This window comes from Pyrgilauda ruficollis, unplaced genomic scaffold (genome assembly GCF_017590135.1).
Source record: "Pyrgilauda ruficollis isolate IOZ18807 unplaced genomic scaffold, ASM1759013v1 scaffold77, whole genome shotgun sequence".
Taxonomy (NCBI): domain Eukaryota; kingdom Metazoa; phylum Chordata; class Aves; order Passeriformes; family Passeridae; genus Pyrgilauda; species Pyrgilauda ruficollis.
The window spans coordinates 1,512,849-1,539,010 of NW_024529599.1; the positions used below are offsets into that span (position 1 = coordinate 1,512,849).

General features: G+C 45.0%; 1 protein-coding gene across 1 annotated transcript in view; it reads right to left on the minus strand.

Moving 5' to 3' along the window:
- Positions 1-25,331, minus strand: part of LLGL2 (LLGL scribble cell polarity complex component 2) — a 30,481-nt gene extending 5,150 nt beyond the window's left edge. Inside the window, exons 1-14 of the mRNA XM_041486497.1 lie at positions 25,242-25,331; positions 17,948-18,055; positions 11,708-11,805; positions 10,640-10,721; positions 9,264-9,379; positions 8,511-8,669; positions 7,633-7,795; positions 7,326-7,458; positions 6,483-6,537; positions 6,148-6,302; positions 2,639-2,856; positions 2,097-2,164; positions 1,006-1,159; positions 804-908 (exon numbers count right to left, since the gene is read on the minus strand). Of these exons, the coding sequence (XP_041342431.1) occupies positions 804-908; positions 1,006-1,159; positions 2,097-2,164; positions 2,639-2,856; positions 6,148-6,302; positions 6,483-6,537; positions 7,326-7,458; positions 7,633-7,795; positions 8,511-8,669; positions 9,264-9,379; positions 10,640-10,721; positions 11,708-11,805; positions 17,948-18,022 (1,581 nt within the window). The 5' untranslated portion in view covers positions 18,023-18,055; positions 25,242-25,331. The remainder of the gene's footprint in view (positions 1-803; positions 909-1,005; positions 1,160-2,096; positions 2,165-2,638; positions 2,857-6,147; positions 6,303-6,482; positions 6,538-7,325; positions 7,459-7,632; positions 7,796-8,510; positions 8,670-9,263; positions 9,380-10,639; positions 10,722-11,707; positions 11,806-17,947; positions 18,056-25,241) is intronic.
- Positions 25,332-26,162: the final 831 nt, after the last annotated feature.

Below are 26,162 nucleotides of genomic sequence, written 5' to 3' on the forward strand. Positions count from 1 at the left end.
CTTAGCAGATTTCATGTTTTCACACATTTATGTCACAGATGAGCAGAATAAACTTGTGCATGCTATCAGTTTGGGCTCTGATGCACAACCAGCCACCACCTTCACTAAAATTAAAAGGCTTTGTTGGAGACAGGGGTGAACTTCAGAGGAATGAGAGAAAAGTTTATACTAGAAAGTCAATCCCAGAACGGTTTGGGTTGGAAGGCACCTTAAAGATCACCTAGTTCTAGCCCCTGCCATGCACAGGGATACCTTTTCTGGTCAAAGCTCCATCCAACCTGACCTTAAACACTTTCAGGGACAGGGCATCCACAACTTCTCCAGGCAACCTGCTACGGTGCCTTATCACCCTCACAGTAAAGAAGTTCTTCCTATCTAATATCTAACCCAAACCTACAGTTTGAAGCTACTCCCCCCTGTTCTGTCACTCCAGGACCTTGTAAGTAGTCTCTATCCATGTTTCTTGTAGGCTCTTTCAGGTACCAGGGTGAAATTAAGTGACCCCAAACCTTCCCTTCTCCAGGCTGAACAATCCCAATTCTCTCAGCTTTTCCTTGCAGCAGAGCTGCTCTATCCCTCTAATGAACTTGGTGGCCTCCTCTGGACTCACTCCACCATCTCCATGTCCTTCCTGCACTGGATGCTGCGCTCAAAGTGGGGCCTCACCAAAGCAGTGTTCCATTAATCATTTCCAGAAAACAGATCAATTTACCATGACAGAAATGAGCACTTTGAATTTTAGCAGATTACACTGAAATCTCCCCAGAAAACAAAGTTTATGTTGACTGTTCATATTCCAATACCTGTCCTGCTGTACCAGCTACAGCCAAGTATCCACTGTATTTACACAGGTAGATCTTCTGGATCCCAAGTCTTGGATCATCACTGTAAGGATCGAAGGTACCAACCTAGGCAAGAGAACAGAGAGGGGCTGGTCTTTAACTGGGGCAGGAATCAGAACTCCCCAGGTTTTGAGGAAGTTTCTACCAGCAGCAGCTCTCTTACCTTGCGGAGGGGAGGCCATTCATCCTCCCCCAGGGTGTTCATGTTGTCATTGGGATCAGCATCCGTGAGGAACACTCTCACTGTGCTCAGCTTATAGAGAAGGTGCAAGCAGACACCAGAGGCATCCCAAAACCTCACTGTGCCGTCCTCATGGCTGGGGGAGAGGATACAGGAGCACACATCACACAGGAGAACAGCACATGGAGGGTAAAACAGAGGGGAAAATAAAGAACCAAAACAAAAAACCACAAGGAGACAGATTTTTGGCTTCTTGTGTATTTTTTGTGGGTTTTGTTTTTGTTTATGGTTGTTGGGTTTTTTTTAATTCAGGTGTTCTTGGTGATCTGACACCATTACACTAATTTAAGATTATGCCAAAAAAGACATGTAAAAGGCAAAAAGCTTAGCATATGGAAAGAAAAACTCATCCAGGAAAAAGAGAAAAAATAAACTAAAAAAAAATCAAGCTTTAATCTCAGTTCCCCAGGTGAAAATTTGCAACAGTCTTCCAACACAAGGGTAGAAGCTTCTAACGTGCTCCATCAAGAATGCAATCTGAGGAACAGACCACTGAAACTCTCAAAAGTGCTTTGAAAATAAAATGGCAGATTTTTATGCAATGAGACAACCTCTTGCTAGCTACTTTCAACTCTTAGCTAGATCTGTTCATGCTGATCAAAGCAGACAGGAGTCCAAGCTAACCTCTATTTTAAGATTCAAGGTGTAAGGTAGAGGGAAAATGCTTCAAAACATGGAAGATTAAGCTTCACTTTAACACTGCTGCCTTTGAAGCAGGCTGGATTAGCGCCTGCACTCCTACACACTTTGGGAGTAGGGGCAATGGATAACACATCAAAACTAAAAATCAGCCACTTTCTGGGTTATCTGTGGACATCATGACCTGTTTGCTCAGAAGCAGCAAAATAAATTGACTTTACAAAGCCAGCAGCACAGCTTTGAGAAGCTGCACTGTAAAGCTGCAGTCTCTGCCCCAAAAGATGAGCAGACTTTTGACTCCATGGGAAAATCTCAGTCAGCTGGAAAAGGGGAACTGGAACTGGCTCCCTGCTGGTTCCCAGGTGAGCACCTACCCTGTTAGCAGCAAGTCCCTCTGCGGAGGATCTGGAGCGATGTTGGTGCCACCATCAATCGGCCACGGCTACAAATACAGAAAGAGAAATGTGACTGCCTGGGCAGTGACAGTGTGCAGAGAACATACAGTCAGCAGGAGGGCATGAACTCCAGTGCAAGTAGCAGTGAAACAGTCCACGCTGTCAGCTTTTGTTGGGATTAGATGTTCCCATTCTGACACCAACTGTGCCTTTTAGAAGGCATTCTACACATTTCCCCGACAAGCTTCATGCTTTTACATGAGAACTTTGTTACCACCGCCAGCTGGGAACACTCAGGCTTCCCTCTGGCTTGTCAAAGCTTAAAAAATAGCACATTTTAATTCCCCAGTGTAGCTGTACTGCTTTGGGAAAAGGCCTCTCTCGATCCTGTTAAGAAGCAGGACAGTGTCTGCTGGGGCTGAACCCTCTGCAGATCGTCAGCAACACAGACCACCCACACCCTGGGCAGTCACACTGGCCTGAACACGTAGGAACACAGGGGGGACACACAGCTGCCATACCATACTGGAGTAGTGAATGTTCTGCTTGCTCCCAGCGCTGATAATCCGCTCCCAGAGCTTCAGTGGGATGTTGGAGACGTGGTGAGAGCAGGTGATGGCTGAGCAGTGCAGGGAGGCCAGGTATGGAGGGTGCACTGCTGGCCAGCCTGCACTTTTCAAGTCTATGACCACGAGCTCTTCTTCTGCCAGCACCACCAGGGCAGAGGGGTCATCAAACTCTGCAGAAATAACATTCATTGAGGCTGACAAAACCGACCAGCCAAGGCCAGTGCAAACAAGCTTCCTGTAAGGCTCTTTGAAAACTGTAATCACGCACCTCCGCATCAACATTTTTCTTGGAAAAAACCTTAAATGCTTCTGTGTTAACTGGGCCTTAAATGCTTCTATGTTAACTGGGAGTATGAGTGGATCTGAAGACACTGCAAATTTTACAAGACTTACAAAACGTACAAGATTTACTGCAAATTCGGGTTTCTTTGCATTACTCCTGGGGCTGTGACAGTGACTTTTAATAGATTCCATTGCAGAGTATAAAATTTTTTAACAACAATGACTGAATAACACAATGTTCACTCTTACTACTGTAACAGCCAGAATTCCAAAGATTTTACCTGCAGGTAATTAACAGCACGGGGTGGAAAGACATGTATACATCCCAGCAGTGACCCATTTAGTGCTGTGTTAGGACCACAGTCCATCCAGGCTAAGCTGCTTAAACATGCTAATGCCTTGGGTTCTGCAGAATGCTTCTCTGTTTGAACTGACAAGTATTTACAATTCAGGTCTTTTCATTTTTTCTTCTTCTCATATGTTGTGACACATCCTCTAGACTTTATTTTTAAAGACAGTACATCATCTAATAATTCTTATGTGTATTAGGAACAACTACACAGGAAATACGATCATGTAACTTCTGGTGACATCTGACACAAACAAGAATTATAACTCAAGTTATAATGGAAAATCTTGAGTGAAAAAAATTTAGTCTACAAGGACATTATTGCAGCAAGGTTGACGAGTCAGCCACAGCAGCAAACTGGTGGGGAAAACCAAAACCACAGACCAGTTCACAGCAGTGACAATTAACACAGCTACAGAAATCTGAGTGAATCTAAAGCTGGACTGGGGTTGATAAACAGTGAGCCATTAGCAAACTACCTAACAGCTTTTCCCTGACCTTCCCTCCTAAACTGTACTTTTACTTCCCTCCTTTACTTGGTTGATTACCTGGTATACACTTGCAAGAAGGCACATACCAACTCTGTTCACTCAGCAAAACTAAATTCAAGTAATTAGTACTGGGCATCACTAGTGAGACACCCCAAGTTTCACCTCTGACTAGGCCCAGCCACAATACATCACTAATTAGTTCAGTTTCATAATGAAAAAAAAAGTTTTCTAGTCACTTTTACTTTGCTTTCCTATGTACCATCATTTGCAGTTGCCCAGAGGACTTCACTATAAAACTAATAATATCATCCCTGTACTGTAACAGCCCTGCAGTTTATTGTTGCCAACCTTAGCCAAAAGTGCTCTGTTTGAACAATTTTTTTCCCTGCAAAAACACACATCATTTCTTGTGGCAAGAATCTATTTTAAGGCACAGTAAAATTTGTCACGATTGCCACACACTCACCCACCTAACTAAAAAAAAAATAGTAACAGGAAGGGCTGGCCTTTTTAAAAACTGTTTCCATAGCATATTCAGGGTAGTGAAAAGTCACCAGCTACGACCATGCTGCAATGCATAAGCTTTGTGCTTATTAAATTAATTGGCTTTGGTATACAATTAATACCCTGGTATTGTCATTGCAGGGAAGACTGCTTAAGGGCAAACAAGGCAAGCTATGTAGATCCACTAAGCTGAGGCAATCAGCCACAAGGAAGTTTGTCAACCACAGAAACCTTATTTTATTGTAAAAAACTTCCTCATCTGAGTGCAACAGTTTCAGTTTCCTGTAGCAGCTCCTGTCTGAACCCACCGGCAGCGGTGTTAACTGGATAATTCAATTCTTGGGAAGTAGAAATATAAAGCCTGTTTGTTGAGTTATTTCATCCTAAAGGATTTCTAATCATATCCAGAACCTGAACTCTAAGCAGTCCAACTCTGACCTAAAAAAGACTTCTTTCATCTTTAATGCTTTTGTTCCATCATCCAGAATCTCCACTCTGACAGTTTCATAGACAGTAAAAGGGTCTCCTTCCTTAACACCAAAAGGTATTGAACTCGAAGTATGAAACAGTAGCTCAAGTTTATCAGCACAGTGAGCTTGAAGATTTAGACCTGTAGGTTCTGCACACTTGGAAGATGCTTAGAAAGGGCAGTGTTGTGCAGGGAAAATCAGTAACAGACACATACAGGCACTTCTGCTCAGTTACACTTTTATTTCTCTGCTCTCTTTTCAGTGACCTGAGAGGGCCTGTTAAGATCTAAGAAGAGAGGCAAGAGGGAATCCAAAAGCTGTTTTTTTCTGCCTCTTTTCCCAAGACATTCCTCCCCTGGATCTGTGCTCTGCTTCCCAGAACAGGCCGGAGGGATCAACCGGCACCGACAGACCAGGATGTGCAGCTGTGGCTGTCACCACCCTCCCTGGCAGGACACAGGACAAATTGGTTGGAAACCAGTCCAGCAGGCAAATCAGAGACTAGAAAGCCTAAGAAGATCCAGTAACAGAAGATTTACTTACAAGCTCCTAAACAATTTGCAGTGTAGTCTGATCCTGCACATTTTTGGAGCTTGAAATAGCATTTTATACCCAGTTACTCCAGGTTAACCAGAAGCAAGAACTACACTAGCATTAAACAAACAGTTCTTGGGGAAAACCTTTACAGTTTAATGAAAAGGAAGAATGTAAAGTTACTGCAGAAGTAAGAGTAAGAAAGCTCTTCAACAGAAGCAAGAATCTGACAAGCTCTACACAATTCCAGGAATGAGAACTATTCAGTTTACATTCATGTTCACCAGCAGTAAGGAAATTAAGTTCTCCATATACTGACCCTTGGTTCTATGTCACCCTTTGCTGATTTGTTACCCAAAGCTCCAGACACAAATCCAGGTACTAATTAAAAGAAGCAATGTCTCAGTGGGAGTAAATTCTGGTTTTAATTATTAGCCTCCTTTGAAGTGCTATTTCCAAACAACAATATTCAGCTCCTCATTTCACGACCTGGTTACATCTAATGTCCAGCTTAAACAGATATAGGCTTAAAAGATCTTTTCTCATTAACAGAGTAGCCTAATTTTTTGAAGAATGTATGGCATTTGTAACCAGCCCTTTATTTACAGCAGTATTTTACATTTCACTTTTAAATGGGAGTCTTCCACAGCTCGACTCAATCTTAAGGGTCTTTGCCAAACGAAATGATTCTTTGATTCTCTGCTGAAGTCTCAGAAACTCCCCAAACAACTGACCTCCTTATCACATTTCATTATGCTATTTATACCAGGCAGATTCCCACACACGTCCACAGCTACCCTAATTCCTCAGTAATGCCCTTCCATCACATACCTGCAGCAGGAGCTGAACTGAAGATTATAAAGAAGTCTATCACCCGTGAGGTAAAGTCAAAGGCTGTTTGCTGGCTGCCGTGGATAACAGAGATACTGTGCCGGTCTCCATAGCTAGCCCGGGGCATTCCTCCTTGGAATATTATGTAAGGAAGCCTTAAGAGAAAGAAAGGGTTAAAGTGGTCTGTGCTGAAATAAGGAGCAAGAAAAAAATTAAAGAAATGCCAAAGAAAGTTTGACAACAAGTTCTTATAATGTTACTCTAAAGGGTTCATATGGCATTGCACACTGCACCCTTCCAACAGCTGAGATGGAAGGGATGCATCACAAACTCACCCATTTTTTGTTGTCTGCCAGTAGATCTTGGAGATGGCCTTGCAAGGAAAAGGACCTGAGAAAACAAGAGTTATTTGCTGCAGTTCAAGAACTGCATCTTTACATCAGAAGTTGCTGATTCTGCTTCAGCCAGGTCACTTTATCCTCCACCCCAAGGGGAGCCACCTAAATTAGTAGGAGCCAGCACCACCTCCCCAGACCAAGCCACATCAGACAAGTCTTCTGGGACACACTGACCACAGAACTCCACAGCAAAACACAGCTTAGGTTCAGGGGCAGCTCTAAGCCATGCTGCTGATGGCTACCAGGGAGTAGAAGTGCTGCTGGAGGAGCTGATTTAATAGAAAGGATTGCTAAAATCACAGCCATTCCTGAAACTAATATTAAGTGATAGAGCTTTAGAAGCTTCTTTGCACTCAAAAGGTGAGGTCATTCCCATTTGATGGTTTCCAGAAAATCAGAAGCTTCATTTAATCACTGCTCAGGTCAACAAAAAATACACTCAGCTCACTATTAATTACACAGGATCCAAGCAACTCCTGCTGAACAGGACACCAGCTAAAACAAAGAGCTGAATCACCAACACCCTTCTTCAAAAGGGGCACTAATACTGTCAGGACTTGCTCTCCATGTTGAGTAGAGATTTCAACAATGCAAAGAAGTTTCAAATCCAAGAGAAAATCTGGGCTGAAATCCCTTAGTCAAGGCTTACAAGCCATTCAAGAGGCACTTCTGCATTTTGCCATTAAACACTAGGGAGAATTGTGACTTGAATATCCTACACAAGCTCAGAATTAGTTTGGGTTTGGACAAATACACAACAGTTAAATCTCACTTACTGACCATAAGGCACAGTGTTTTCCAGAGGCTCTGACTGCCTGTTGTCACTGGATACTGGCCACTGGCTGTAACTTCCATCGTAGTGACAACTAATGAATTTACTGCCATCCCTCTGCCAGTAGAGGTTCTCCAGTTGCTGAAAAGAAAACCATACAAATGACTGCTCTCCAGAGAGCTCTTATCTCCCCAAAACAACCTGTTCTTACTAAAAAAGCAGCTTTGTCAGGCTCTCCCTGCACCTGATTTATCTTCAGTGAGAGCCCTTCCACCCTTCCTGCCCTACTGAACTGACTCTGGATTGAATCAGTACCTGGCTGCCCAGGAAATGGTGTGTTGCTTTGTTATTCTGCAGGTCCCAGAGGACAATCAAGCCCCTGCTGTATCCAATTAGGATCTGGTCAGGGTTCTTGGGATGCTCCTGAAGAGCTTCCACCAGTTCACAGGATCGTCTGTTGCAGTTATCTTCTGGTATCCTGCAGGAGCAGAAGAGAAAACCAAGAGAAGCTGATTCCAGGTACAACCTGAAAGGACTGTAATAAAAGGTGTAAGAATGAGAAATTAAGCAAGAAAGTTGAAACAGTTGATCCCACAAATCCTTCAAGCAGCAGAAATATCTCATGGGAGACATCACATCAGGCCTACCACATGGACATGCACCTAGTCCCATTTCTTCAAGGAAAGGCAAGGTTTACAATGAATTCCAGGACTGCATCCCAGGACTGTAAAGACAGTTTGAACCACACACCCTATTCTCTTAAGGAATAATGGTAAGATGGAAATGTCAGTAGAAGTGAAGTAGGACAGTTTTCAGCAACACTCAGCAGAGTGATAAGAACTTCATTTGAACAAAGCAGCACCAGATGTTCTGCCAGTGGTTGAAAAAATAAATGGGTAATTACAGCTAAAAAAATTTTTTTTTCTAAAACTAAACACAAAGGCTGGGGCACAAGGTTTGCAGATTCAGCCCAAGTGAACATGCTCTATCCTCCACAGTGGCAACACCAGGCTGGACCAGGACAGAAATTGTTACTCAACACACCAGGACCAAAAGTTACTTTCATGAGAGTCAGGCAGATATGGACAATGCTTAACACAACAGTGAGGCCCCAGTACATGATCTGGGGTGACATTTTAACAAAGGATGTGTCTGGTAATGGGATTCCACGTCTTGTTTGCTTACTCACTCACCGCTGCAGCACGGCCTCGGGGGTGATGGTCCTGTCCTCCAGCACTCGGAACGAGGGCAGCTCCACCACAAAGATGTTGCCACTCTCTGTGCCCAGGTACAGCACTTCCCGTGAGGAATGGGGAAGCACAGCTGTTACCTGGGTGGCACTTGGTGGAGAGCTGGGGATGCAAAGAGACTCTTGTTACTGAATTTGGGAGAGTTCACAACATAACAGGGAAATTTATCACTGTCATTTGTTTTGGAGGCATGATTTTTTTTAAGAAGGAAAAAACATCAGCTGACGCTCCTTGATTTTCCTCTTCGTGTCTTCAATCAGCTTTAAGACAAATTATGTCAGAAATTTTTGACAAGTGCATGGAGAAAGAACCAGACACCTTTTTTACAGAACCCTCTCTAAGTGTTCCTAAAAATAGCTCACCTAAAACTGGCAAGATGAAGTCAAACTAAAACCACAACAGCATTTCAATGTCTGACTTAAGGCATGGTTAGATTTACCTAACCTTAACAGCTCCTGTACTCACAGCAGTGAATGCACAATATTTTAAGATATGTCACCCTTTGCACTGGTTGAGCACATTTAAAAGCTGATCTCCCATGCCCTAGCCAGCTCTTGGTTTGTTTCCATGGATGTCTTTTCAATGGATTCAGAGGAGTGGCAGGCTGTAAGAACTGGACAGGCTCTAGCTTAAACAACAGCAGAATTTTCTGGCTGCTTATGCCCAGAGCAGCTCCAAGCCCCTGCTGTGCCTTACCCAGGTGGCCCTTTGAGGGTGAAGCGATGCTCCTCCCGCAGCTCGGACGTTCCTCCGTGCTGCTTCAGGCTCCAGAGGTGCAAGCTGTTATCATCCAGCAGTGTCACCAGCTGGCACTGCAAAAATCACACAACTTGCTTTTTTCAGAATGCCAGTATTAAATATAACACAGTAAATTTAGCAGTAGATTTGCTGCTGTTCATAATTCCCTGCTAAAACAGGACTGGGGAGCTGGTTCAGTTTTTTATGGCAGTGGACAAACACTGCAGCAATGGGATTTGGGGGGTGGAGAGAGGCAAGAAGTAGCCTAGAGGCTAAAAACCCTGTTATAAAGGCACAGGTTATCACTGAGGGGGATGACAAGGATTTAGGCTCCCAAAAAAGATCAGCCTGTGCTGTAAAGCCCAGCCATGCAGCTGCAGGCTGTATCTCACCTCCTCCTGGCTCAGCACAGGTTTGCTGAACACACCCCAGCTTTGGGTGGGGCTGATATACTCTGCTACACCACACTCCTCACATTCTTCATGTCCAACCTCATTCTGAGGGTTGTGTCAGAATCCTTTTATGAGCCCAGCCCTGCTGGCTGGATGTTCAAATTGAAGCATTTTACCTGCTGCAGCCACACCTGGTGCAACACTCCCCATGGGAGTTTCAGTTTATACCATTAGTTAAGCAAACAGACACCCAAAACCGCCTCAAGAATTAAATCCCTCTCATAAAGAGGCCACTTGTGCTACACTGGGGGCATCAGAGAACAACGTCTGCAACTAAGACACCAGTCTGGACTGTCAAGGGAAAGTGGTTAGACAGCCACCAGACATTTGGAAAATTCTGCTTTCCTATTTTTAGAGTGTGGCAATAACTGTTCAGCAATCCCCAGGAGCAACAGTCAATACCCCCAATCACAAAGGCAACAAACTTAACAGCAGATGAGGTTAGCAGTGCTGTTCTGAGCTCCTGAAAATAATTAAATCAGCTCAGCAGCAGCTCCTGTTCTATCTGTTGTGCAGAAGAAAGACTACTCAGTCATACTGAAAAAAATAGGGGCTGCAAAAGGAAAAGGAAATATTTGCTACTGCAGCAAATTGCCTGAACTGTCATGGCCTTATTACCATTCCCAGGATGTTACTGGAGATAAATGAGTAACAGTTATGAACAATAAAGCTACTCTTTAGTTTAAAGCTTCTCTTCTAGTTTTACTGAGCATCTCCACAGCAACAAGCACTGCTGAGAGCACAAAATACACTGGGATAAACATTCCCAACCAAACACTATTTGAATATACTTGGTAATAGGAGCCCAGATCCCCAGAATAAAATCAACACCTGTTTAGGAGAGATCTACCTAAGTCACAGAGGTACTGAAAATGCACTTACCTGATCAGGTATAAAGTGAATCTGCATTACAGTGTTGTTTTCTTCATGTAAACCCATGAACTCCACCCCAGGAGCACCATATCTGATGAGTTTGTTGAGGATCTACAGTATTTAAGGTGACCCACAGCTACAATTAATTGATAAGAAGCTTGCTAGCAAGCAAGACAAAAAGAGATTAGTTTGAAACCACATTTTACTGTTGGTGAGCTGGACTGCAAAGAATCAATGCAAATCTACTTTGCTTGTAAAATTTGCAGGCTGTGCTCACTGTGGAGAACAGGGAAGTTCACTTCTTCCTTCAGTATATGCAGAAGAGGTGCCTGGACCCGGTTTTTTCTCAGGGATGTTCAGTGCTTTCCCAGACATTACAATCCTGCTTAACTAATTTGTAACCAGGAGACAGATGGCTACTGCCTGCATGTGGAGTCCAGCCTCTGAGCACAAACAACACCAGCAGTGAATGATTAAGCTGGCAGAGACAGCACCAACTTTTCCTTTCTGGGCTGGGTGACATGCCTGTTTTACAGCTCATCTAACTGGTCTCTGTCATGAGAATCATCTCACACACACAAAAATAAGACTAGATGGCATTAGCTACAAAAAATAAATCACCACCTTCAATGTTTAGGTCTTTAATTCCTGGATGGTCAAAAACTCAGGAAGTAGAAAGCATTTCTGACTTCAGCTTTAACCTTTGAAATAGAATTGCTTTAGGAAAAAAAAAAAAAAGAAAAAGGAACCCTGCCCCAAATATTTAAACAACCCTGGAATTTACAATGTGAAGGACTGCTAAACTTAGGCTAGATCTAGTCTGACCTTCTGCACAGCAAGAGCAGAGTCTTGTTTAATATCTGCATCAGCTCAGCTTCTGTCACAGCTGTAGCCCAGCTCTTGGAAAGATAACCCCACACTGACCAGACCAAAATCACTCCAAACCCTCACAAACTGTTCCAGTGTTCCAGTAATCCTTGCTTGCAAATTCATACTTAATCTAACTTTTGAAGTGTCTTCAAAGCTGCAGTAATTCTGCTGAGGTTAGAGAACTCTCCCAGGGTGTTCAAAGGATACACCTTGATGGCTCCTGATCGTGTCCCAATGGCCATGAGACGGAGAAACGGGCTGTAGCCCAGGGCACTGGGCTGGTGGGGAAATCCATGCTCCACAGTCTGGGGGAGAGAAGGAAAAATCACGATCAGCAGCTTCTTTCATGGGCATCGTTGGGCAGAAATTCAACATGGCATGGCAGTCTGAGATACAGCACTTAATGGCAGCTTTTTCTGCTGAAAGGTGTTCAAACCTTTTTGATTTGCTGAACAACAGCCTAATGATGAATGTGTGCCAAGAATCCCTGGCTCCACAGCCAGGATATGCAGAAGTATAACAGAAATGAAAGAGAAATATTCTGGAAACAGTAGCCTGAGCAGCTCTTGATGTTAAGATTATAAATAACTCTGCATAAGCACAGCTTAGTCTGTCAATACAACACACTCCATCACTCCACATCAGCTGCACTGCTGTAAACCAACTGCTCAGCACAATTTCAAAGTCTGACACAAATACTGTGCGCTGTAAGACCAGCTTTATCTGCCAAATTCCACACAGGTCAGCCTTCTTGACCTCTTTTTGGTGACTGACATGAAGAAATGGTGCAAAGCAATGCAGAGCTATGAGTGAACATCAGCGCTCATCAAGGAAGCAAAACAGATTTCCTATGAGCAGCCAGGAAAACTAATGTAATCCATATCCATTTTCCAGAGGGAACAGGAGGAACACTGGAATTTAATGAGAGCAGGAGCCTGCTAGGCCACCTCAGAGTAATCCAAAGCCATTTGGGACTAAAAAGATGTCACTGTCACAGGGAGGAGTGTGGCTTGGCCTTGGTGGCTTCCCTGAAGTACAACATACAACTGCCCAGGAGAGATTTGGAGCATCTGTATACACCACACTGATGCATTTACACACCAGGGAATAATATCCTGCCATACTTACAGCATGCCACCAAGCTGCTTAGAAAACAGTTCAGTGAGGTTTTCAGAAGTGCTAATGCACAGCTCTTATCCTGGTTCAGGCAAAACCAGGATGCACCAACACACAGGTAAAGAGGACTGGTGTGTCCACAGATTAACCAGGAAAATTAAGAGGGATGCTTCCTGGAAAACACTGATCTTTAAAGGCCCAGCTTCTGGAAAATACCTTCTTCTAAGGCAAGCTGGCCAGCTACAGAATAGGAATTCATTACACTCACTACTGAAAAAAAAAAAAAGCAGAGAACTCTCCATCTGCGGCACTTGAACCTCACTCCCATCCTCATTTCCATCATGTCTGAAGCAAAGCTACCACATCACTTAAGTTTTATGCTTTATTCAGCCTAAAAGTACACCTGGACTTTTATTTCCTGCATAGTGATTTCCCAACTTAATCCCCTGCACGAGAATCAAATGGAGCTGGTTTCATTTCCGTGGTCAGGCCATAGCCCGAGGTGCCCCAGCTGCTGCAGAGCACTTTAATGTCCTGCTCAAAGACACAGCACAGGAGGATCCAGCTGACTCCAGAGTCTGCCAGTTTGCTTGGGTTTTACCTGTTTGATCACAATTCCTAAGCAAGAAAAGATCTCCCTCCTCTAAATACTGGGTACCCCAGCCTGAGGTTCTCTTAAGGGAAGATGAGCCTCTTTAGAAGATGAAACTGAAAATATTGGAGCATTTCCCAATTTTCTGCCTGCCAACTCATTAGGCTGGGCAAAAGAGTAGATAGTAATTTTTTTACCTTTTATAGGTAGTAAGCCAAGATTAATACTACAAGCTCCAAGACCACGGAGTTTACTTTCATTTTTGATACCTTAATCTCCAGCCTTAGCTCTTTATATTCTAAGAAGGTAATTTAAGTGTTAGGTTTGCATTATTAAAAACAAACTTTGAGAAGTCAATCTTTTTACTGTCACCCTTGAAGCTGCAGCTAATTTTTTGCATAGCTACATATATAAAACTTCCTAGAGATGGCTGTGAAGTTATGAATTTATGAATTTATCAATGGACTCAGAATTGAAACAGGGCAGTTTCCTAACACAGCATAGGCAAAGAGGAATTCCTCCGCACTGTGATAGCTACTGAGGCAACACAGAAAAGCTTCCTAATTGTCAAAGTTGTGGGAGTATTAAGCTATGGTGCAAAATTCTGGGAAGAAGATCCAAGGTAGCGTTATCTTAACAATAAATCAGACATTTAAATGAATCAGGTGTAGCACAGGCAATAAACACCATTCCACTCTCACCCAAAACAAAAGTGAGGAACTTGTTAGGGAGACACCAGTGTAACTCCCCGTGATGGTTTCAGTTTCAACTTGTTCACAGTCACTGCACTGTCATGTTATCAGCACAACCAGGTGCAATTTTCAGTGACACATCAATTAGAAACTGTGATTATTCTAAGATTTCATCCAGCCCAAAAGATAAAGCTTTAGCCACAACTCTCAGAAAACCATGACTTATACAATACTGTACTTCCAGTTAGGAAGCTGTCAACACCAGCCTTAATACTGGCCTAATTATATCCTGGGTTTGACGTGTTAATTTGTAAACACATTAGACAAGTCAATAAAAGCTTTAATTTTCAAGTATGAGACCTATGAACTGCACAACCAAGTGTGTATGATTCAGTCATAATAAAGGAGGGTGATTTTTTTCTCCTCCAGGTTTTCATTCAACCAAAAATGCGAAGCACCCCCCATTCCACAGACAAATTTGCAAAAGAGAAGTATCAGTAACAACCACAGTGTGCTACACGACTGCTCATGGAGACCAGGAAACGTTCTGAAGGTTTCTGGTAGCTCTGAATCTTCAACCAAGATGCCCCTAAGATGCAACAAAGATAAGTCTCTCTTATGTCATTTGTTTCCACAGCTGGGCAGTAAAGGCTTCAGGGTGGCTTTTGCTGCATTTGACACCACCAGGGTCAGGCATTCACATTCACTGTCCTGATTACCCAGATCTTTTCCGTGTACTTATTTGCACCCAGTTGTTAAATCACATCAAGCCAGCTTTGGGCTGCCCTCCCTCCCCTCGGCAGCTTTCATCGGCCAATCCTTTCACCTGCCCAGCAGGTAAACGCAGCAAGGGGGACAGAGGGGGGCAGGAGGCAGCAGAGGTTACAATGGAGCCTTTCAGCCGAGCTGAAATAAGAAACTGCAGTGCCCACAATGTGCCCTCCTTCTCAAAAGGGCCTTTGTTTCTATGGGGAAAGGTAGGAGCTTTTTCTCCTTCTCCACAGATTTGTCAGACGCAAGCAAGCCTGGTGTCAGCAGCACTGACAAAAATGCTTCGTGTCAGTCGTATTTACTGCAGGAAAAATGTGGCCAAACTGAACAGTTGTTCCCAGCCCACACTAAAGCTGTGCCGATGAAATTCAGCTCTGTCTTCCTCCTTTCACTTGTCTCGGCTTCTCCTCTCAGATTGTTTTATGACAGAGCAGAGACAAACCCAACCACAGGCAATACAAGCCCTGTCCCTTTGTTAATTCATCTTTTGAAGAAACAATGAAGTCTGTATGTGCTAACTCCACCTTGCTTAGACACTAATTCAGATTTAAGGTAAGGTCTCCATCACACCCATCAGCAAAGGGGCAGGAAGGCTGAAAACAGGGGAAAAATCATGAAGCCATAAATTAAATGCAATGCTCCTAGTTGGGTAACATTCAGCTGTAAGACAGGCTGGTTCACCTGTGTGTTACCCATCATCTAGTCTGACAATGCCAGCCTGAACATGTTTCCTCTGCAGGGCTTGGACTGAGCCAAAGGCATCCAAATACTACTTCCAAAAGCAGGATAAACTCAAAGAAGTAGACTGCCAAGTCCACATACCTTATCCTTCATTCTATCCACTGAGCTAAAAACAGATTCTTGCAACAGGTACACACAAGTATGGGAAGTTCTTACTCATACAGAGAAACAGATATGCAAAGCTAAGTGACTAGCAGAAGTTAGGAAGGTGTTTTTTGAAACAAACACAACTTTGAAGACAGTTTGAAGCTCTAGTCCAGTCATCAATCAGTCCTTTAAAACCATCTGGACCACCTCTTATGCAAAACAGAAATGCAAGAGAGAAGCAGTAAGAAGATCACAGCCTATTTATACCTGACAGAGTAAACAAACAAACAAAAATCCACCACCACCAATTAAACAGACTTTCTAAACTGAAGTCCATTCTAGGTCAGTGTCATCAAATACATTCCACTACACTAACACTAAATCTGTGAGGCATCATGCATTTATATTCAACTTCAGAGTAAAAATGAGGGCAGGAATCCCCAGCATCTTTAAGGTGCAGACCTTGCTTTAGTCATGGCCTGCATCACACACTGAAGAGGTGCAAATCCACCGTGCAGTTTCTCTGATCAGCAACTTTACAGGCCCACAAAATATTTCCCAAGCAGGTTCTTAACCAGAAGTCTTTCAAAGACCTCAAATAACAAGTGTTTAAAAACCTGCTTACCAGCACTAATGTGCTTGCTCTAATAGCACATTAGACCAGGACAGCCTTGGCACACAAAGCACTATGATTCTTGGCTCCTTGAAGCCACAACCTCCAACAGCTCAGAATTAAGGTCTGACTTTCCCAGATTTTCTGAGTCTACCCAGCTGTGAGTAGATGTTTATTGGATCAAAGGGTAGAAGCTTTCAAATGACCCATTATCTCTAGAAATACTGGAATGGGAGACACAAGTCTTGGGAGAAAAAAAAAAAAAACCCCTCACTTTTATGCAAGAAAAAAGTAGTGTAAAAGATTCTAGTATAATGTTCATTCCCTTCTGATTCTTATTAGAAAATAACAAGCTACTGTGGCTTAAAGGTGCAAATGAATTTTACAAGGCCTTTAATTACCAAGCTGTTAATGAGAGTAAACATTAGGAAGTGTCCAAAGTAGCTGTCTCCCTAGAAACAAGATGTCATATTTACCTTCAGGACTGAATCAAATGGAGTCACAAATCCTAATGTCAGCTTCTACTATATTTGAAAGTTTCCCTCTGCTGCAAAAGCTACCTCTTTCAACCCTGTTTTGCATTATCCAAATTAGTGTGTCTCTAGCAGGTAAACCTTAGCCAAACATTCTCCTAAGAGAAAGGCATATTCAAGGAAGAGCCATCCCTAAAATAGCAGAGTTTTTCCAAGGTATATATAATTTTAAATGCTTATAAGCAACTCTGACCCATCCCTGGGACATCTTTTCTCAAGCTGACATTGCATTTAGCCAGATGCAAACTCAAACCTGGTCTGCATTCACTGATTTTTCTACTGCATCTGCACTAGGATTTCCTGGTGGCAGCAGGCAGAAAGCAGACCCGAAGCACTCTTGAGTTCCTTTGTCTCCCCAGTGGCAGGGAGGTATGCATGGAATTGGTGTGCTTAGTACCAATTACATTAAATCATTTATCTCAAATATCCACAGTTCCACTTCAAGTATCCATCTACAGTACAATTACAATGAATCAAGGAGGTTATTTCCTAGGCTGATTTCATTTATCCATTACACTTTTCAGCAAAATTCCATTTAAACCTTAGAAACACAAAACCTACAAATATATTTCTGCTCCCCAAAGAAAGTGTAAGTAGCCATTAGCCTAGCCATGATTTAATACCAGGCATTTTCAAAGATAAAAGCATCATGCTCCTGGCCAGAGCTCAAAAGAAAAATGCCCAGAGTGTTGGATAGATAGCACAGCCATTGCAATTTCTTCTTCACAGGGGGAAGGAAAAAATCTAGAAACAGATTCAGACTAAGATAAGAGTAAATTCATTATTAATGGCCATTGTGCTGCCTAGGTGCTAGCACAGCCTTTTAAATGCACATTTAAAAGCAGGGGTACATTTGTAAATCCAAAGGATAATCAAGGACAAAGAACTCTGGCTTCAGCTGCATCACAAGCTGTGGCTTATGTGTATCTTTAGAAAAATGTTTATTTTCCTAACAAGGACTACCTATAACAGAAACAGTCCCAGCACATAGCAGGACAAGTGACAGACCAATCAGAAGACAGAAAAGATCTGTGAAGATCTCTTCTTTCAGCAAGTACCACTCAACAGCATTACAATATCCTTCCTCTTAAAAAAGGAGACAGAATTGAGAACATGCCCAAGACCTTAAAGGAAACTACTCAGGCACACTGGGGGAGAAAAAGGCAGAACTGAAAAAAAGAACAAACCAGCACCTCCACTAAATTTAACTTTTCCACCCACACTCAAGTGGTTTTTCCCTCCTTTTGGAGGATGCAGTGGCTCAGGACAGATTTGCCTTGAAGCCTGAGGAAAGCCCCGTACCTTGTTGAACTGGAAAAGGTCGCGCTTGAGCCTCTCTCGCACTGGATCGTGTCCGGGTCTTAAGAACCTTCTCATCTTCCTTGCTGTAGTATCTTGGCAACAAAAATCCTAACAAAATAGAAAAGAACATATAAACAAAAGCAGCCTGAGCAGAAAGCAGGCAGAAGTAGGTTATTTGTTTTGGTTTAGCAGGTAACAAATCAGCCAGAGCAGACTGAGACAACATCACTATCGAGTGACTAAAACCTGATACCAGTCTAGCACAGCTCTCTGGTGCAGCACTTCACAATTTATTTTCACATTGATAAAGCAAACTAGTACAGATAAAACAAGAGGATTCTAAAAAGGATTTTGCACTTGGCCACTTTGCAATCCCTGGAGTTGACCTTATCCAAAGAAAAGGCAAAACTGCAGCATTTGCATAAACATTCAGACAAACCCAACCTAAAAGCCAACTCCCAGGCTCAGGCATTATTGACTAGCATCAGTTTTCACCCCAGGTAACCCTCCAGCTATTGAGCCAAAGAGAGAAAGAATCCCATTTTCAGGTCTCTCCATGGGCGCAGCAGAAAGGGCGCTGTGCTGCCTGCAGGGGAGCTGCATTAATTATTAACTTGCTTTTGTAAAATATCAAGCCGAATTCCCTGCTCGAGGTGGGGGTAGGGAAGGGAATTTCGCACCTGCAATTCACTGCGCAGCCGAAGCACAAGGCAGTGTCCCAGTGCCTGGTCTCTCACAGCGACAGGAGGATCCAAGCAGGACAAATCAGACCTGACTGCCAGCCAGCAGTCACACGGGGGATCCCAGGCTCCAGCTTCCTACTGGCTGCAGCTCAGGAGGCTGTCACATCTCCCCTCTGCACAGGTACTAAGTGACAAGTGAACCCTGCCAACTCAAGAGCAAAGGCTTGAATTCACATCCTGACAACTTATTCTGGTGTTAGTGCTCCTGCCTACCCTGGCCACCTTTCACAGGCTGCAGTTTACAGACACTTCACTCAGTATTTTATTTTAATTTGCTGGACAGGGAGCAATTTGCCAGCTCTTTGTACATGACACACATGTGCAGTGGGGGCCAGAACGTCTGAGGTGCAATGAAGGCTCAGAATGGATATTATACATGGTCAGAAGATGTTCATACACACCTACAGCAAGGTGGGGAGCAGGGGGCCGACGTTGCATGAGAAAGAGAAGGACCAGGAGGACCAAAGAACCTGGCAAGTGAACAGAGGGGCTTGAATCCTTCAAACAGTGGAGCTGGACATGAGTGACTGAGGGGACAAGCTTTCACACCTGTAGAAATAGGAACAGCACAGCTGGAAACAGAGTGGCTGCCTCTGTGCTCCTGACAGCAACAATGGCCTTTGGATAATGACCTAAAGCAGCCACTCCTGAAGAGCTTGAGCTGTTTTTCAAAGAGTTCCAAGCAAGGCCTTGCACCAGCTGTGAAAGTCCAAAAGAAGGAAATGGTGTGATAAACAGGATGCTCCACAGGCATATTTTGAGAGCTCCCTTTAGAAACTCCCTGAGCTTGAACTTGTACCTCTTTGTTGCACTACTGCCCTTTTACCTTTCCTGCTCACACTCCAACATCTCCAGCCACCTGTGCAGCACTGGCCTGAGCTCACCAAAGGCCTGCAATGCAGCCCTGGTTCAGAGGACCAGAGGATCACAGGAGGATCAATCACCTGAGTCACGTAGTCCCTAGAATTACTAGGATCTACGTGACTGGAATATGTCACCTACGTGACATTCCAGTCCCCTAGAATCACTGGCAGCACCAACTTCCACAGAAAAGCTGGCTCTGAGCAGGGCAGCCACAGCTGTCGGTGTTTGTGGGCCACCAGCACACGCAGGGGTGAAGAATGTGCACAGAAACAAACATATGAGGACCTCAGAAAAGAGAGAGAGAATAAATGTGTAGTTTACTTGCAAAGTAAATTCTTCTACAATGATTTACCACCTCAACTGAAATTTCAAAAATAGTGTCAGATTGTAAGACTTCTTTTATGAGATATTCCTGACATATTTTCACAAAGCTACATTCGCTTTAAGTTAGCAGAAGTTACAGAGCAGTAACGAGGTGCTGTGCAATGGAAGGACAGCACACCATGCCCATGTATAACACACAACTTGCCCTGAGCCAGACAAGGAAAGGAAAGTGCCAAGGAGACGCACCCTTTCCCACTGTCAATCAATATCCTGGACCTGTTAAACGAGGCAAACCCACAGAGAAACTCTACTAATTACCCTCCCCACTTTGGAACAAAAGACCTCAGCTGTGCCAGCAGAGACATACTCAGTGTTAGGAGCAAAGAAGATGGGGCTTGTTTTGAGAGAGACACAACTTTACATTTTAAAACTTGCTAGAATGTTTTATCCTAAAATATTAATGGCATCCTGAAGCGTGCTCTCTGAGCCTGCTTATGCAAGAGCTCCAACATTCACACTCCAGCCCACAACAACTTGTTCAACAGGCTAAGAAGTGTAGTAGTTCTGAACTGAGCAGTAACTCACTTGAAGAACCATCACCCTAAAGGGCTGAGAGGATGAGAGAAGGCAAACTACAAAAGTCACCTCTCATAGACTGGTACCAGAGTTTCTTTCTGACCAAAGAACCTTTGAGTGTCACAGTATGGGAGAGGATGAGAGGACAAGCAGTTTTGAACAAAGGAAAAGAAGGAATAGCATCCACTGCAGCACAGGTTGTCCAAGAGTTATTATCACAAGTTTACAAGAATCTTATCAAAAAGAATTTTGGTTTTAGTACAATAAGCAAGTATCTCTTCCAATTCTAGAAATAGATTCCACAATCTGTATAATCTTATCTTCCAGATGCACATTTACATTTTCGCAGTTTAGTTTCTCTCCCACACACCTTTGGAGTCTTACATAAAACTCCAGCCCCATGTGCTCTGCAGTTGTCTGCCAGTCAGCATTTACAACCATCTGGTAACAGTTGTGGCTACCAGTAGCCAGAGAGGAATTCTCCAGTAGCCTCTGAAGCTATGCCAGGTCTGCATGTATCTAATGTTCTTATTTTCCAGGGAAACAATTCTTTAGGCTTTCAAAGACAAGTCTTTTACCAGAAACTATGTGCAACATTCTCTTCTTTTAAGATGCACTGAGGGCAGCTGTTTAGAGGCAACAATAGCCCAAGGCTGAGCCAACCCAAGTTTTGCTGGTACTCAAGACATGGACACCTGACAGCAGAGCTCAGAGTGCCCTGAACATCAAACTGCTCCTTCCTTCCTTACCTGAATGCTCAGCTAAATACAGTAAAGTCCCCTTTTTCACCTCATTGGATCAGATCCAGACACAAAGCAAAATCTCCTCACTATGGAAAGGCAATGAAAGCATGAGAGGCAAGACAATCCTGTTTCCAATCAGACGCTAAGGAGCAGTTTAACATCACAACCAGATTTCACTCTGTCTTCCTTGCTCAGCTCTATTAATTTCAGATGCCGTGAGACCTGGCATGTGAACCCATATTCAACAGAAACACAAATGCTCCTTCCCAGGAGCAGCATTAATTGTTCCTCACTGCTGAGTGTCACCAATCCAGAGCTCCACGTTTTCCTTTGGCTTCCTTGCTTCTGCACACAGCAATGCATCTTGATGCCTGTGCACAGCTTGCTGAGACACTCTCCATCATTTTCTCCATCAGCTTGGCACAGGCTGGCAGGGAACTATCATGTGCAGAAATTTGTTGCAATTTTTCCTTATGTCCTCTCATGAGAGTGGAATTTCCAGCCAAAATGTTGTAAGTCCCAATCACACAAGTTAATCCAGTCTTGCAAGAAGAGGAAGCCCAGGTCAGAAGTTTTTATTACGTAGACAGTATTAAGTGTGGATGCAGTCTCGAGTGAACCCCACAACAAAAACATACCCATAATGAGTTTATTTTGCTCACGTAGCAGAGTTGCAAGGTACCATCTGTATGCTTCCTTGGCAATCTTTACTCAGCTTGAACAGGTTTTCAACGGGATACAGTCCAAGAGCTTTCTTTTCAAAATGCCAGAAAGTATCTCAAGAACTCTTAAATCCTGCCTTGATTTAGGTTTCCTTCTCATTCCTTCCTCAGCACTCCTTCCTGCTTACAGGTCCTTAAAGGGAGAACATCTACCTATGCAGCTGATAACGCTTTATCAACCCTGCTAAAATAAAAAAGGCCTTATCGAGCAGCTTTGTTTGAACTCCAGGCAGTTGGTGCTGCTGTAACAAACCGTCACTCCCATGGCCTTGTCTGAACCAGGCTCTCTCCTGCACCCAGGAGTTTGCCTTGCTGCTGTTACCAACACAGCAGCAAGACAACAGAGGCTGGGTCAGCTGCACAGCAAAAAGCTCCCTTAAAAAAAGCTTCCTTAGCACCAGTGATCTCACACCAACAGAACTGAGCAAAGTATCACTTAAACACCACGTTTATCACATTTATCGATTACAGGTGCCATGACCCACTGTGAAAGGAGAAATTTAAGAACAATTTTAGCTTGAAATCAATGAAACAAGCCTGAGCTATTCTTTTAACTGTTCATCTCTACCACCCTGCTTGGCTGTGACACACTGTCAAGGCAGATACTAAAGAAGACAGCATAAGCCAAGCAGAACAGCTAAAGCAAGGGAAGGAGCAGTTGCAGTACACAGAGAAGTGTAAGACACCACCTTCTTTTCCCAGGAGAAGGAAGATGCTCTAACATTAATCTCAGTTTAATGAGACCATGCAGAGATCTCCCTTACACAACTGCTGAGCCACTGCTACCCCCCCACCACTTGCAGTTTCATAAACAGCAGTGTTCAGGTGCACCTCCATACAGTAGTCAGAGAGGAAAACCAAAATATTCTCTTAAAAGAATTTATTTCAGTGAGCCTGGAGAGGCAGACAGTGAAATGAACAACTGAACAGACTGTGGCAACACTATGTGCAGGTGGCTGCCCTCCCAAAACACAAACAATATTAAATAAAGTATCAGACATCGATTATCCAGGAACACTTTGAAAATAATTGAGAACTAATCACACAACTCAGGCAAGTTCATGTACTGCCAACAGCCTTGTACTTGGATTTACCAGGAACCGCCCACCTGCAATGAATTTGGGAATTGTGCAAACCTTGTGTGTCATTAGGACTCCTATTGTGTTCTCCTTGTCATGGGGGCATGACAACACAAAGTTTCAAAATGCTACAGCAGAACAAAGTCTTTGCACTGAACAACATTATTGCCCATGATGCAAAACCTTTTGTAGGCTTTGCTAAGGAGTGTGAATCAAACAGAAAAGTGGCTTGTAACTTTGGAGCAGCACTTTACAAACAGTGGGTCGATGGAGCAAATCACTAAAGCATTTGCTTCATAAAGCAACACAAAGAGATCCAGCTATGAGAAATGTTTATATAAGAATTGGAGTTTCACACAATTTCTGCATAGAAACCAAACCAGTGCCTCCTTTGGTATTTTAGAGAAAGATGAATGTACTGGGAGTATCACATACTCTTACTGCCAAGTATGAACTGCAAGACATACGTTTCAAACCTCCCTTGCTCTTTGACATTTCTCAAGCTTCTGTGTCAGCCAAGAAAAGACACACCTCTTCCATAAGCAATTCCCAGGAATAATTATGTTACCATACCAGAAGGCCACTGGAAGATAAAGGGCTCTCTACTGGTTTAACTCCTCCAGTACTTCTCTTCGGTCAGCTGTTATAGCAGATACAATTTGTTCAAAACCAAATAAAAGACATTCCTCAGCACAATTCTATGAAGATGTTTGAGAATTCTTCTCCCTCTCCAATACCATGAAGTGTATAGAGCCCCTTGACAGGTTACAAGCAGCACTGAGCAGGATTAGGGACTGCTCACTACCAGCACGGATCATCCTCATCTCCATGGGCCAGTCTATCCCTACAAGGAACGTGCCAGGATGCATGGAGGAGCCTTGGGACGTACCAGCACTTTGCATTCCACTTGCCCAGAAGCACCAGCTTCCCGAGTCAAAGCTAAGATCACCAGGCAGCTGCTATGGGCACACAGCTTCAGCTGGGACTTGGTAAAGCCAGATATTCCAGTTGACTGAAATGCTCTCAGATGACTACAAAGAGCAGCATTCACCATCAAGTAAGACATGACAATGGACAACTTTTACTTCCACCACCTCAGTGGAGTTGTCCCCCTGTCCTGTCACTATCCCCACACCAACACACGGCTTTGTGCCACTGGCTGCAGAAACACAGACCCAGGAGCCTGATTCAACTGCTCTACACCATCAACAAAAGTAAACGCAAACAGGCAAAGCTTTCTCCAACACCAAAGTTAAGCCTCAACTCCAGGAGGGGAGATACCAGCAAGAGCCTGTTCCCATGCCACACTGAAGGGCGACCTCAGACAAAGGCTGAACAACTTCCTTCACCGGTTTATTACACCTGTTTGCTGCCTGCTGGAAGTAACACGCTCCTTCATTCAGCAAGTTCTCACAACTTTGGGGAGGGGAAAGAAAAACCACTAATAGTGACAAGATGCATTTAATATGGGCATAGGAAAAAAAAAAGAAAAAGAGAGAGAGAGAAAAAAAATGCTAACAGAATACTATGGGCATAGGAAAAAAAAAAAGAAAAAGAGAGAGAGAGAGAAAAAAAAATGCTAACAGAATATCCCAAGTGAGTCAAAGTCACTGCAGTTCCTGTTCTTGTCTTCTCCAAGACCCGCTGCCTGGAGCCAGCGGCAGCACTGGAGACTGGCGGGCCGGGCTGCGGGCAGGGGCATCTCCGGCAGGAGCGCTGCCCGCAGCCCCCGCGGGGGCTCCGCGCCCCGGGAGCGGCCCCGGCCCGGACCCGCTGGAGGGCCCGGCAGGAAGTCCCGGAGCGGCCAGTGCCACCACCTCCCCCGGGGAATCCCGGGATGCGGTACCCGCGGGGCTGCGCGCTCCGGCCGGGACAGGCGCAGCGCAGCGAGCCCGGCAGCGGACACAACAGCAAACAAAACGCCAAGAGCCCTCAGCGCCGCGGCTGCAAGTTCCACGGGGAGACACTGCCGGAGTCCCCGGGTGCGCCGGGGCTTCAGGTGTGAGCAGCCACGACACGGCCGGCTCAGGCAGCGCGGAGCCCGGGCACCGGCGAAGTGAACCCCTTCGGGGGCGAGGGCACCGGCGAGCACCTGCCGGCCCCGCCGCGCAGCCCAGCACGGGCGGGCATGGCGGGGGCCGCCCCGGCGAGCTCTGCCGGGGCCGTGCCGGCCGGACCCCCCGCCGGGACCCCTCCGGGAGCCCCTCCCGCCTCCCCGCGCGGCCCTAGCGAGCGGCGCTCACCTGCGGGGGCTGGAGCCGGGCCGCCCCGGCCGCGCTCCGCTCCGCGCCCGCTCCCCCTCAGCTGCGCGGCGGCGGCGGCCTCGCTCCGCGGGCACCTCCGGGCGGGGCGCGGCGGGGCGGGGCCTGGGGCAGGACCACCCAATGGGCGGGGCCCTGGTATCCAAATTGCATGTGCGGGCGTGGCTCCGCATGCAAATAAGGTCGGGTGGCGGCTCCGCCTCCCTTTCAGCCAGCGCACTCATGAATAATTCAGCAGCGCGCTCGCTGTAGGGGGCGGGGCCTGGGGCGGGACCACCCTATGGGCGGGGCCCTGAGATCCAAATTGCATGTGCGGGCGTGGCCCCGCATGCAAATGAGGTCGGGTGGCTGCTCCGCCTCCCTTTCGGCCAGCGCACTCATGAATAATTCAGCAGCGCGCTCGCTGTAGCCAATCAGGGAGCGGCACCGCACGGCTCAGGGAGCGCGGGCGCCCGGCACCGGGAAAAGGCCGGGAAAGGCGGCCCAGGAAAGGGCGGCGGGGAAAGCCGGGGCCGGAGTTCAGGGCCCCTCCTCCCGGCTCCAGCCCCGCGAGGGAGCTCGCAACTTTCACAGCCTTGCCTGTGAAAATAGGCAGAATTTGCAAAAAGTCGAAGCCTTCGCTGGAGAGAGGAATACGAAGTCCCACCGCACAGCCACCCCGTGTCCTGCTGCAGGGAACAGCAGATGGACAAGGAAGCTGTAAAGGGCAATGGCAGGTGAAGGTCTGCCCACTCTGCATCCACGCAAAAGCTTGAAATTAGCTCTGACAAGGGTCCAGTAACAGTATTTCACCCACTTTTCCAAAAGTGATGTTTTTCAATTAAATATTCAGTTCTCTCATCTTCTTGCAATGCTCAGCCGATCTGCATCACAGGCCAAAATGGAGCAGTGGTATCAGTCTGG